The sequence below is a fragment of the Lytechinus variegatus genome, chromosome 10 (genome assembly GCF_018143015.1).
Source record: "Lytechinus variegatus isolate NC3 chromosome 10, Lvar_3.0, whole genome shotgun sequence".
Taxonomy (NCBI): Eukaryota; Metazoa; Echinodermata; class Echinoidea; order Temnopleuroida; family Toxopneustidae; genus Lytechinus; species Lytechinus variegatus.
The window spans coordinates 29,879,456-29,894,639 of record NC_054749.1 but is presented as its reverse complement, the minus strand read 5'-3'; the positions used below and the strand labels follow the sequence as shown (position 1 = coordinate 29,894,639).

Genomic DNA, 15,184 nt, shown 5'->3' with positions numbered 1-15,184 from the left:
GCCACCTATGGCTCGTCTAAACAACACCAGGTTCAATCTCAAAATCGTTATTTGTAACCAGACTCAATCGGACAGGATTCTCCTTAACCCTCAGCAGCACTCGACGTGTGAATATCCATATTGATTTCAAGCAAGATGGGTTTCCTCTATCTTGAAAGACACATACTAAAACCTCGTTTAGATCATGATCATCATCATGAAGAAACTTCAGTTAAAGATGTTTTACCATTTGGCAATCGAATGAATCGATCATTCTAAGGTTCACTCGATTAGAACGTAGAACCCAGTCCAATCTTTGCACACTTTAATATATGATTATTACATGGATCATGAACCTAATAGGTCCATGCATGGATGTTCTTTCCATTTCTCGCACGAACACAATTTTGATGTATTCCTCTATAGTCTACAGGGTCAGATGTAAGCTCATCGCTGTTAGTCCAATTACATAAAGTATGATTGCAGGGCATGGGATTGGTCGGAATAAGTTTATATGTATAAGGAACAATGATCTAATTTATACGGTTTGCACTCATTAGGTAACAAAATCATATACATCTACGATCTAGGCTAATAACATCCTATTCATAAAACTTGAACTCGGTATTTTCATAAACCCACCCCGAGAGGCAGACGACTGGTGCTTGATGGGCACCACATCGCGTCTACGCAGTTTTTATATGTCATCGAAAAAAGTGCACCTTTTGTGACCCTGGTGTCACATGTCATTGAAGACGGTCAATCGGATTACAAGGTCATGACCCGTCACCATTGAAGAGCTCGATCTTCAACGAAGTGAAGCTGACGTGATGGTAAGTAGGTGAGTGCCGCTGTCAACACTCAGTCACGTCATGGATGTAGTAAGTCTATACCTCCATGGTCACATTACCTGTCTTTGAAATAGAATGTCCTATGGACCTATAACAAAATGTCATAGAGGTAAATATGGTTTTAGCATGACATAAGTAGTAGTATGGATATGCATATTGTCACAATCATAGGTCTCTTAAGTTTAGAAAAAAAAATATGCCCGAGAGCGGACTGAGAGCCTAAGACGTCTTTGCTATCTTGTCATTAATCTTTAAAGAATACCAGATTTTTTGATTAATTTGTCCGTTGTGATTTCAACAGAAAGAAACAGATAAAATGACATGATTTTGTTTGTGTTGTCTAGCCTAGAATTATATACATGTAGGCCTACAGATATAAAGTTTTGCCTTTCCAAATAACTCGGTGGTCCTATTTCCCTCGTTCTCCAAGGCAATACCCCTGGGCAATACCTTCAATCAATGTACACGATTGCATTATGAAATTATCTGTTTAATCGAGGATTCGAGATAGAGGGAATATAAAGACAAAGACGTTCGGAGAAGATGTACATGATGTAGGACAAGGACAGTCTCGACATCCTCGAGATCGTTCTGAGCCATGGGCATGCTCATCTTGCCCCGGATATCCCACGGTACTATCACACCACCTGTCTATTCGTTCCTTGACACAAAGATCATCTCATCATATTTTCCAATAATGGTGATGACTGAAATGTCCTTCGTACGTAGAATTCAATTTAGCGAAACTCCATTTGCGGTCAAACTTGATCATTGTCAAGAGAAATTTGTTCAATTGATTTTGACCTTCTGACAATGTCTCTGACAGCCTATTTAAGAAGTTTCGAGAAACGTTGTATATATAAGACAGACTAATTAACAGCAAATTATCAAACCTGTCGATGATCAGGGGTTGTTGATACTTGTACGAACAGCAACAGCCACACCTTCACTTGAGAGATAAAATTATTTTCATTTTTAAGGCTTTGTCTGCCCGCTTAAAATGCAGTCACGGAAAAAAAACGTTTGTCCATGTTGCCATGATGTAATCAAGAAATTCTCAGTGTTAAACATAAAAGCTATAGCAGAGATGCATGAACTCCAATATTCAATTGTGGGCAAGTTGGAAACCAATCATTGCGATTTGCCACGTCACGAATTTTCTCATGAAAGTAAGAAGGAAGATTAAAGTGCTCTTTTTCCATCAAAGCATGTGTAATTTTCAGATTAGCATTAGATTAATGACAGCTCTTCAGATTCCCCTGGATTTAAAATATGACAACAATCATCTGAATTATTTTGGTCAGTTATTATACAGGCACATATGTGTCCAGTGCATGTCGCTCACATTACAGGAAGATTTAGTTTAATTTCTAATCATAATCAACATTTTCAAATCACTTTGAATAAATATATATTTTTTCAATTCAATTCGATTCAATTTAAATAATTGTGACATCTTTGATTTTTTATTTGACAGGAAATAAAATTAATATAAACATGCAGAAACATCATAAAAGAGATACGATTTTCGGTCATCATCAATAAACAGTTCAATGGCATTCAATTCTAAATCGATTTTCACTACCCCCCCGAATGTTTGCCCATTTACACAAAATGTCTCATTTTGCATTACCGATACATTCATGCTGGAGGAGAATTGCAAATTGAAAACCCATTTCTAGTAATACTAAAGCGGAGTAAAGCGGATATATCGAGTATCATTTCTTTTTCTTGCAGATGGGACAATCATTTCCTCTTCCCCTGTCCTCCATTTTGTAATGAAGTCACGTCTTCACAAACAAGCATTATTCAGCACATTGTTTAAGTATGCGAAATAAAATCATTCAATCCTTGGCCTGTTGCATTCATGGTTTGCTCTTTGCCACATCCAATTACAACCGATAATTCGATTATATATACAAACCATCCAATGACATTGATGATGAAAAGGTGAATTTCAAAGGAAAATTCGAGACAATCATGTCTTTGGCAGTCGTATAAACGTATTGATAGTAAACAGTATAGGCCTAGCGTAGCACTTATTTGCCATAGAAAAGGAAATATAAATGCTTCTTCTTTAGGAACAATGTAGATTAGCAAAATATGCTTACAATAAACCAATTTGGAAGCGATACCGTAATCAACTTGTTCAACTGTTAATGAAATGTAGCTTATTCTTCTTCTTCCCTGGATCGTTTATACAACACACGTTTAACATCTTTAATGATACTTGTGTCTGCGGTTATTATTGCGGCGAAGTTTGTCCCGTTGAGAATAGCTTTGCCCATAAAAGAACCGAATATTGACATTCAAGATTGGCAGGGCTAATTAGCTAGGAAGTATTGGCTTCTTGGAAATGCTCCGTACGCTCGCATGAATACGCTTCGCTGGAAATGTCTCGTTTGTACCAGGGTCGACATACTCGAATCCGTTTTACAAGCTAGTGTACTAATCCTGTTGCGGCTCAATTCATATCTCTATACATATTTCCATTATGTCCCATGGTATGAAAGCAAAGGCACAAAGCCCTTTTATATACATTTTTGAAGGGGGCGGTGACTTTGTAAAACTGTGATTTTCATCGACCAAAAAAAAAACAACTGTCGATCATGGAGTTACAGTTACTTGATCAATACTGATAGGGGGCCTATATAATTAGCAATTTTTTTAACTCGAAAATTTTGCCACTTTGGGGGTAGGCCTGTTTTACATTTCCAGCCTGAGAGGAGGAACATCTACCTCCATTCCATAAAGTACCCGGGTAAAGTACACTCATGTGTTCCAGAATGTACAGAATAAGCATGCGAATCGACACATGCCAGGAAGACCGGAAGTTACCAGAGTGCAATGTACCATAATTATTTACAATTTACCAATCCAGTAAATAAACTTGTTATAGTATGTGCCATCAAGGATTATTATCCGAGGTCAGACATTCTCATTAACCACTTCTCACGAGCATGATCCCGACGTGAAACCTATTCCCCGAGGTATAGCTTGGAAGTTGGCATTGCAATAACCTTTAAAGACCACCGAAGAAATATTACATCTGGGCGCAGCATGCCTGGAGTTCTTGACCTTCAACTTTCACGAGATGGAGGAGTTTGACACTCAAAATCCATTGAAGAAAAATGGAAAAGCCCCGTGGATTTCTCCGAAAACGTGTGGGTCCATGCTCAGGGCAGCAAATGCGAAGGAAAGTGACTTTTATTGCAGAAATATTTCTGCATCCGACCTTCCGTTTACATCTGGCATGTCTGGTTCATTATTGTAAGACAAAGTTGTTTTCAAAGAATGTGCATGCGCGTATCTGTATACTTCCGAAATACATCTGACGAAAAAGATATATCGTTTAAAGATCGTTATTTTTAGGAAAATTATTTTCACAACTAACCATCATTATTCAACGTTCGGACAGAGGAATGGGAATCATAATACATAATGGCCTGTCGCGATGATTAAATGTGCGACAATTCTGTACTTTTGTATAGCACACTTTCCATCTTATTAATTAATTAGATGTTCAAGGCGTTTTAGTGCATTACATGAATTGATGAATAGAGAAAGTGAGAGAAAAAAATCAATCTCACATTTAATGCATTTTCGAACATTCATAGGCCTAATACTGGTATGTTTTAAGGTTGCCCATGAAGGTGGACGCCTATGTCTGCAATTAATGTTTTAAAATGTTATCAAATAACACTATTTTGTAATATCTTGGCTGTCTTTCTATTTAGAATTATATTATTCGCACAAACGGGTAGACTGAATATTGCAGATGAGTAAATATGAATTTCGAGCGAGCGAGTATACTAAAAAAGGCTATTCTGTATCCTTCATGAGGATGGAAAGAGATGAAAGATCTCGTATGATCCATGAGTTTCCGACTAAGACAAAACACGAGGAAATTGTTATGATCAATAGTTATCGTCACACAAGCCCTTGAATAATTCAATTTAACTCGGAAATCTCAGCCTTCTGTGGTTTATACACGAAGACGTGTCCATCGTCCCATTTTTATTCACATTTCAAGCGCCATTTCGTCAACAAATACCAATCGATGCAAGCCTATATGATTTGTCATTTTAAATTTAAGGTTCCAATCGGCTTATAATTTACTTGTAGTCCATCATTCTAGGAAAGGGAAGGTTAGCTCAGGGAATTGTTCGTGCATCAATGGATATCGTATTTTCGCAGTCAAAACCAATCATTTATTTCAAGGTAGGCCTTGAAATAAATGATTGACCCTACCTAATCCCTATATAAGTCCAGAGCTTATCAATAAACAAAACATTGTGCCCAGATTTGTCAGTTGATGGTCAATGATCAATCATGAGATGGAATGGGAATTTCGAATTCATATTTCATTTGATTTATAATCCATCTGCCAGGTCTGCGAATACCTATAAAGGTAAGTAAAATACAGATGTTATGATACAAATAATGTTGTAAAGCCCCCTACCCCCCCCCCAAAAAAAAAACACACAAGAGAATTATCCTCCTGATCGTCTGGTACTACTAGATCGTGAATTTAATCAATATACTATACACTGTTGTCGGAATTGCTATTTCTTATGAAACCACACATTTCCATTTCCATATCTCACAAATATTAATTAATTGTCTCAATGCGGGTTCTACTTGATGAGAGCTTGGTGATGCAATCATTCTTTACCTGGACAAGTGTAAAAAATATACCGATCGTGTGTTTTACCCATGAAAAGCATGGATCTATAGAAGTATTGTGTAAGATACAACAAGATTAAAAAAAAAAAGAATCCGGAGAGAGGGACAACTAGATCTAATTCTTCAAATTAAAGATTATGCAATGCATTTCCATAACTAATACATTTGCTTATCATATCAATCATATCAATCATGATATCAATTGGTGGGGCTTCCTCCGTGTGACGCGCCGGGGTCGGTATCAGGGTTTCAAAGAAAAAAAAGAATATTGTCCCCAAAAATTGCCCCCGGAGTTTCGATGAAATGTTTGATTATGGCAACCAAGACAACATAGATTTTTTTAAATCCGCTGATATTAGCAATGATACCATTATATTTCACAAGAGTGATGACAATGAATTGAGCTACCGGTGATATCATTTTTTTTTCAATGCCCCCACCGTGATTTCATAGTCGAACCAGGGACGTGGGAGGGAGACTCTCACATCCCTGGTTACACCAACGAAACCAACTCAAAACCAACCACCAATGAAATGCCATTGGCATAACGTAATGGCTTTGTCTGGATTCTGCTTCCTAGATGTGAATGGGATTGTTTGTTTGTTTGTTTGTTTTATTTATTTACATACGGTAAAAAACCTGCTATCAGCCGTCAGGCTGTTTTTCAGCAAGTCCGTAGAACATACGTACAATAATATAAAAACAACAAAAACAAATTTATACATGAGTGAATAATAAAAGCAAAGTGACATTAGAATAACATATTTCGCAACTTAATTACACACACACAACCCCCCCCCCCTAAACCACCAAAAAATATACACACGTGTAGTTTAATGATAAAGCTAAAATGTCATGGGAAATAAATTTGATATGCTTCGGGTAAAAGAAGAAAGAGTTACTTCATTCCGGACCAGTTGAGGAAGTTCATTGAAAATATGCGATGCATTGTACAGTGTACTTAATTTCAAAATATTTGTGTTGGGTTTATTTAAAACTAGGGTTCTTTCAATATTTCTTAGTGAATATGAGCTCGTTTTGGTACATAGTCTGGAACAAATAAGAACTGGTGCTAGATTATTTAAAAGTTTGAAAATTAGAGTTACTAAGTCCTTTTTTATTTTAACATTTAGACAGTCAACCTTAATCCTCTTGAATAGTTCAACTCTATTATATTGGAAATCTACTTGTAACACAGTACGCAAGGCTCTGTTCTGGATTATTTGTAATCTTTTTAACAGTTGGGAGTTTGGATGCATCCATATGATGTTGCAGTAATCGAAATGCGGGTGTATCATTGTTTGATAAAGGATCATCGCAGTTTGTTCATCAATGTACGGTCTTGCTCTTCTGAGCATAAAAAAACTTCGAAGCAATTTAGACTTTACATTGTCTATTTGGCCTTTCCAGGACAAATGTTTATCTATCACAATGCCTAAATACTTGCATTCATCGACAACCTCCAATGGTTGACCATTTATGTGAAAGAAAACATCTCTAAACGATTTTAGTCTGTGTCTTGTACCTAATAACATGACCTTACACTTTTTAACATTTAGCAAGAGTTCGTTATGCAACAACCAATTATGAATAGACTGCAAGTCAGAATTTAGCATTGTTTGTAACTGAATAGGGTCTTTGGATGCTAAATACAAACACGTGTCATCAGCATAAAGCGACATTGTGCTGTACTTGGTGACACGAGGAATATCATTCATGTAGACAATAAACATCAATGGGCCAAGAATGCTCCCTTGAGCCACACCGCATGTTACAAAAGATTCTTTCGACCTATTTCCATTGATAATTGTAACCTGTTTTCTAAGGTAAAAATAATCCTTTATCCATTTGAGAACAGTGTCATCGAAACCATAACATTTCATTTTCTTTAAAAGGATTTCATAGGATACCATGTCAAATGCCTTTTCCAGGTCTAATGTTACTAAACCAATGACATGACCTGTATCAATTGCTTTATTTAGATCTTCTGTCATATTCAACAAAGCATGACAAGTTGAAAAATTTGGTCGAAACCCGTACTGATTATGCGCTAAAATGTTCGATTCATTCAAGTATTTATACATTTGTTTGAAGACAATTTTTTCCAAAACCTTCGATAACACGGGTAGAACCGAAATTGGTCTACAATTCATTGGGTTAGTTGCATCCCCACCCTTGAAAAGCGGAGTGATTCTAGCCCTTTTCCACTCTTCGGGTACATGACCATCCCTCAAAGATAAGTTTATAATGTGAGTCAAAGAGTCAACAATACTTGGAGAACAATCTTTTAAAATACTGGAGGGAATGTCATCAATACCAGTAGCCTTTTTACTAGGGATTTCGAGTAAAACTTTTTTAACATTTTCACAAGTGGTCAGTTCAAAACTGAAAGATGACTGTACTTGTTCAACATATTGTTCTGGATTACTTTTGAAAATGGCAGTTTCTTTACGGGTTTTGGCGACAGTAGAAAAGTACTCATTTAGGACACTTGCTATATTGATGTCACCAACATATTCCCTTTCATTGTAAATTATTTTCCTGATTGATGTAGATTTGTTTTTGCTAGGAATTAAAACTCGCAATAATTTCCACATTAAAGGGGAGTTTCCCCGATTAGCCAAGTGGTACCAAATTTATGAGGACAGATTGTGTAACCGTTTACATCTTTGCTTCTACCACTAGTACAAGAGATAAATAGTATTTTGGACAATTTGCCAAGTACATGTGCAGAAAAACGTTGCGTGTTAGAATGTATACTCTATATAGGATACTTACTTGCTAGAGCATCCCCGCCATTTCACCAAATATTGCACCTTGCCCTAAAGAAGAAGGGAAAAAAGACAAGAAAAATATAATACCATGAAAGAATGAAGTTGAGATTGAGAACCCCTCGTGTTCTAACATCAGTTGAAAAGGGGGCATTATATGAAATTCAGAATTGCCGAACCGCACTAATATATCAGAGAACAATGATTATCAAGTAAAATTCTTCAACTAATTATGAATATGCAATATACAGTGTACTTCATGTTCACACTGTCTCAATGTTATTTTCTACAGATCTCGTTGTCATGCATGTCCAAAAGAACACCAACTAACTATGAAGGTGAACAAAACGTAGAAATGAAACAAAATAAATCCCAATCAGATCAGAACATAATTTAAAGTTATAATTCAAAGAATGACTTTTAAAAGGTAAAAATGGTTTCCCATTCAAATAATGTTATCATTTTAATAGAACTGACGATGAACTGGATTACGAAATGGACAATATCGAATATGATTGCACCATGACAGTGATCATGATGAAATCATAAACCATCGACAAGGGAATGACTCATAATGAAAATCGTACCACTGTCGTACCACGGTAAGACGTCACCCAACCTGCTACCCAATGCAAGGGTCTTCATACCCAGTCCCAAGCTTTATGAAACATAAGGGGCCAAATAAACTCCAAATTCTAACCAACATCGATTCTGAGGTTGCATCAGGCTCATAGGCATAGGTATTTATATATTAGGGCAAGACCACTTTCACAAAATGAGGAAGATTAAAAAGGGCGCAAAATATATTTTGGAGGCCACTGAGAGGGACACCGGGGACAATCATGAGTCAATCAATAGGACAATCAAGGTCATGGCCTAAGATGATCTTGTATTAACATTTTAGACCTATTGTTGAACAGTATGCTCTTATTTGCACGGCCTTATATTGAAGAAAAATTCACACACAACTCCACCAAATCGACTGGCCATTGTTATGTTGCGATGCCTATTGTTATACACGAAATCTGGGACCAATCTTAACACTTGCCATCAATCGCAAAACTTGCAATCTTGCAATGGAATATTCAATTGGACTGCATGAAGTCAAAGCAACCAATATGCTCAATATCCGAAATGTGCGAGAAATTGTGATTTTACCTCCATGGTGTAACGGAGCGCACAGACTTTCTGAACCATTTAATTAATTCAGTTTCAAAACTTTCGCTAAGCCAATCAAAAGGTCAATTGCATCTTTGTTATCAATAATAAATGACAAGTTTTATGAAACACGACCCAGGTATTGTTACGAGGCTATGCATGGCACAGTTCTAACGCCAGGAAAATTAACTACACTATACAAAATCATTTTTTCACCAACATCGAAGATAATGATATAATTAAAGATTTTTGTACTAATAGTCCTTGCGTAGGCTAGGCATTAATTACACCCGGGTTACAGTCGTTTTACATTGAAGAACCGTCCTGAGTTCCTATTATTAGACTACTAAATTCTCCTGTATCATGTATTTGTGGTTATTATTTAACCCTAATCTGTTATAATACCTTTCTCAAAACTACCCTGGCACTTTGGGCGAAATTCTATTGACTTCATGACAGTGCTAATATTTAGATTGGATTGCTGTCTGAATGGTGTTTACGTGGGAATGGTTTTGTAAGCATGATACATAACCCGTGGGAGTGTAGCCTCGTATCAGAAATGGAAAGTATATCCACGTTGATTAATGAAGACCTGGCTAAGCTTAGCAGCTGTTTTGTTTTGTATCTTACAAACTAGGTTCCCTCTAAATGTTAATAGGCCTATGCTATTATGAAATAAGTAAATTATTGTTTTCGATGCATAAACATGGGGCCAAAAACGTGACCTCTGCTACATTTACGGGTTATTTGAGAGGCCTATAGTTTTTTTTGGGGGGGGGGCTAAATTCATCTACTACAGATCATTAACAGTACTTGGATAGTTACTAATAGGCATATGACGGTAATTGGTAAATACTTTTATTAATATGGAAAATAGTAGAATTAATATAGGCCCTATATTTTTAATTTTTTAACAAAAGACATGCATGAACTTACGGAAAATAAAAAAATGTAAAATAAAAAAGCATTTTAATTTCTACGGGTTCTTATTCATTAAAGGGGAATCCAACCCAAATAAAAACTTGTTTTTAGAAGAAAAAGAAAAATCAGACAAGTTGATAGGTGAAAGTTTGAACAATATTGGACAAACAACACAAAAGTTATGAATTTTTAAAAGTTGTAAATATTGGTAATCACTATACTCGTGGAGACTTCAAACTGGCCGCATAATTGGATGTCATTGTGATGTAAGGCAAGGACTACTCTTTCATGTACTCCACTACATATTATGGCTAAAATGTCATTTTTCCCAAAAGTTTTATTTCAAATTATATTTTTCTTTCATGAGGACATTAAACAATATACTACCTGGGTTATATTTAGATTACTGCCCCAGGGGAATGGGTACTTAGGAGAAAACCACAAATCCCTGATAATAAAGTACATGGCCTATGGGAAAGTTGTCCTTGCCCCTTGTCATAATTTACTTACCCAGATGCCAATTTGGAATCTACATACTAATAGTGATCCCAATTTTTAAACAGCTATAACTTTCTTATTGCTTGTCCGATTTCTTTCAAATTTTCACCATTCTGTTTAATTTATTTTTCTCCTTCCCGACACAACATTTTATGGCCAAGGCTGGATTCCCCTTTAACAGGCGAATATGGTACACCTGTTCTGATTCTAAAGAGGCTAAATCTATGATCTCAAAGCCTCTTTACAAAAAGGCCTACCACGTCAGACGTCCATACCTACGTCGATTAATTAATGGAACAAAATTAAATGTCTGACTTGATAAAACCTCAAATTAGCCACCAGGTAAATCATTAAAAGATATAATGCCCTAATATTCAAAAAGTGAGTGCACAAAAACTAATCGTCATGATCGTAGGCCCTACTGGTTATCTTTTAATGACCCCCCCCCCCCCCCCCCCCCCCTCCTCCTCCATCCCTCAAAAATATGTTCGTTCCTCAGTCAGTGCCGATCCGTCTCTCCATTCTTCTTTTGGCTTGTTTCTCTTCTTTCAAACGTCAACATATTTAAAAGCTCCTTGGTCGGATCGTACGAATGTGATCATCTAATTTGCTATTCACATCGAATAAAACGCACATACCGTGAGCTTCAGCATTTAAAGTGAGTAATAAATCATGATCGACCAAGCAGAACGACAGTAGATATTCAAACCGGATCATGTTAACACCCACCGCCCACACACACACCTCAACCGTTGAGTACTTTATGGAACCTGGCGAACCTGCCAACGGTCTGTCATCCGAGACGATGGGAAAATATCAATAGCAACCGTCACCATCTTCACGACAATTAGAATTCAAATCATAACTTTCATAATAACTTACCCCTCTAATCCGCCTCTTCTTGATGCAGTCAGCAGTAAATATTTGATCGGCTTCCATCTCGGTTGAAGAGATTAAGTGATGACTAAAAAGCGAAATAAAGAAATGAGTGATTTATTCCAAGTTTAAAATCCAATATTTCTCACTACTGCCACTGGGAGAGAATGAGATGCAGGTTGATGATGATGATGATGATCAGACGTCTGGGCAAGATTGATATATTTCCAACAGTTATAAAATCCAGGTAAAGCGATGATGGGATGGAGAGTTGCTGCAGTTGAGAGCTATTTATTGATCCAAGGGACGTCGGGAAAAGCAGCAGATGAAAGAACTAGAAAGTTATCCTTTCACGACTCCGAAACACCGCCACCTCGCCTCGGTGTTTGGTAATTGCTCAATACCCGACGAGAGATTTTTTTTCACTTCCACGGAGTGTCTGCTCAGTGAGAAGATCGCAGACTGTTTGAAGTGTAACGGCTGAATGAGTGCTGATAAAAACAGCGCGGTTTGCAGCTAAATGCAATCGTTGTGTCTGGCACGCCTCCTAATAGCCAAACCGAAGCCAGCACTGTGTACGCACTGTGTGAAACACTCGGCAGTTCATTGACATACACAGACACGTGCGATACATACACACTCGCATAAAGAGTATTGAACACACACAATAACGCACACCTCACTGAGCCAACCGCCAATGAATCCGATCTCTTTCGCGCGAGAACTTATCCGTCTGTTCCCGAACCCATCAGCTGCTTCTGGATAACGAAGTAAACACACGCAGCGAGGTCAGGCTATTATATACCCCTCCGAAAGCATCAGCCCTAGTGACGTCACCAATTTGGGAGTGTTTACTATAAAGTAGTGACGTCATTTACGAATCGGATGGCCCTCCGGTAAATGGGAGTATTATGCATTGAATACGTTGAAGTGAAGCTCCTTGTTAAAAGTCACTAATCATTATCTAAAAGAATGCAATGAAAAAAAAATAAAAAGATCGATATTTAAATGATCATACACCATCATCGCTGTAACCAAGTGCAAAATTGTATGAATCATGACGTATGTTGCCAAAAATAGATATGGTATGGTCGTTGCAGTGACTAATGACATGCAGTCATATTATAAGTTTTATGTTAGGCCTATGAGAGTAATCTTACATCACCCTATGGAGCCATATTTGGTATTACCCTCCCTCCTTTCATATTAAACAGTTGCAAGATAATGTTGTAACCCTTCTTCAATGCTCCGCACATGCATGGCATACGCAAATTAATTTTTCATAAGTTGTTCCTTAATTTTCCCCAAATTTCTGCAAAATCTGACAAAAGCTTCCCGGATTACGCCAGAAATCACGGTGGTATGTCCGCAGAGGAAAATTTGAAATAATAGTTCATGTCCGCTCAAGGTATAGGCTTGTAGATCATGTAAATTTCACATCAGCTATTTTCAAATCTTAAGGAAGATAAGTAACATTTCAATTTCCAAATCCGAATAAAATGATCCTTTCAAAGAATGGTAACGTTTTATCTATTCAAAATGATCGAGAACAGATAATTCGATTTCATCATTTTAAAAGGGAATACTGAGTTTTTCCCCACAAACAAACACACAAAAACAGAGAAGGTAAATGAATTGTCGAATAAATTTCAATAAACAATCAAAATTATGATCTTTTATTAATTTCAACAAATTACACTCATGGTTATTTCAGATTGGCCGCTCTAGTAACCATCAATGTAATGTAATTGCGATGTAGATTATTAAAGTGATACTCTGGGCTGAAGATATTCATATCTAGATTTACAGAGTAAAATTCACAGAGCAAAATGCTGGAAATTTCATCAAAATCGGATAACAAATAACGAAGTTATCAAATTTTTAAGATTTGCATTATTCCGGTGAAACAGTTTGAGGCATGTCTTCATGAATATTCATCAAGTGGTCTTATGATGTCACATCCCCACTTTCTTTTTCTTTCTTTTTCTAATATCATTACATGGAACCATAATTTTTTCATAAATGTGTAAATGTTAATGATGTGTCATTGTGTTTCCATAATGATGAAAAATGTCGCAGCAATAAATAACTAATGCACTTAATCAGTTGTCAATCCAATTGTTTTAGTCCTTAGTAGAAATGTTTGAATAAACCTAATTTCATATAATAAAACTAAACTATGAATAATATTGATATACATTACATGATAAGCATCTTGATTGAAAGAGTAACTCGGCGCCTTGATTTCTATACTCACTAACGTATTAGTTTGATATATAGAATAAGGTTTTTAACTTTATCATTCTGTAATTACTATGTACTTCCATTGAAATCATTTTAATACCAAATTTAGTTTCCTCTGTAATTAACGGATTTAAACTTTATCATTATATATTTACTACATATACTGTACTTCCATGAAAATCATTCGATTACCAAATGTAGATTCCCTTGTAATCAACGGAATTTAAACTTTATCTTTCTGTATCTACGATGGAAATCTTTTTATTACCAAATTTAGATTCCCCTGTAATTAACGAAAATTCCCTGACATTAAGAGCAAACACTACCTGTATAAATATCTATGGGCTTTCCCCGAACATGCCCAAGTCTCGTTCACAAAAATGGCGTGATAAAAGATACTGGCTGATTTTTAAAAAAAGTTATATCAAAATAAGTTCAAAAATTTTATTATCCAACTTGAAATAGCGTCGAAATGGGAAATGTAATTCTTGCTTTATATCAAACATTGCTAGATTAATGCGTTAGTGTACAAGGAAGTGATTGTTGAAAATTTGAAGGAATGAATTGAAAATTCAAATAACAATACCTATAATTCCTTTTCTGAAGTAATGATCAAACATAACAAATTTCAGCAATTCATGTTTACCTGAAGATAAATGTCTTTGTCATGTTAACAAAAGGTCAGTATTCTTTTGTAATATGTTGCACTTAATTTAGCTTTATTATTTAAACATCCGCAGAATATGCCACCAAGGAGCTTACTTGGTTGTACGGCTTCTTGGCTAAACCTGCATTTTCTCAAGAATCCTTGAAATCAATTCCTTATGCATAAATGAAAAATAAGAAAACAAAAAATATAATGAAGAAGGAAATCATACACACTATATGAAAAATGAAATGTTAAATCAACATGTTGCATGGAAGTATGACAACCTTTTCCAAAATTAATGAATCTAACCGTGCACAAAGCTGAATACAAAATTTTTAAGTGTTAATTGGGTCGAACCAATTAAAGTGGTAAATGCAATATTTAGAAAATGTTTGTCACTCCCCGGCAACCTTTCAAAATAATGTTGATTTAATATTTCATTTTAGATTGTATAATTCCTATACGGAACCGGGCCTGAAATCGTATTATCGAATGAATAATAACATAGTTACGTATAGTCAAGATAAAGAAAAAATAGTGTTACTTATTGT

General features: G+C 36.1%; 1 protein-coding gene across 1 annotated transcript in view; it reads right to left on the bottom strand.

Annotated features, from left to right (window-relative positions):
• The window catches only part of LOC121423262 (chromobox protein homolog 8-like), a 57,710-nt gene extending 45,025 nt beyond the window's left edge, over positions 1 to 12,685 (bottom strand). The window contains exons 1-2 of the mRNA XM_041618591.1: positions 11,747 to 12,685; positions 8,295 to 8,338 (exon numbers count right to left, since the gene is read on the bottom strand). Coding sequence (XP_041474525.1) covers positions 8,295 to 8,338; positions 11,747 to 11,803 — 101 coding nt within the window. The 5' untranslated portion in view covers positions 11,804 to 12,685. The remainder of the gene's footprint in view (positions 1 to 8,294; positions 8,339 to 11,746) is intronic.
• Between the last annotated feature and the right edge of the window lie 2,499 nt (positions 12,686 to 15,184).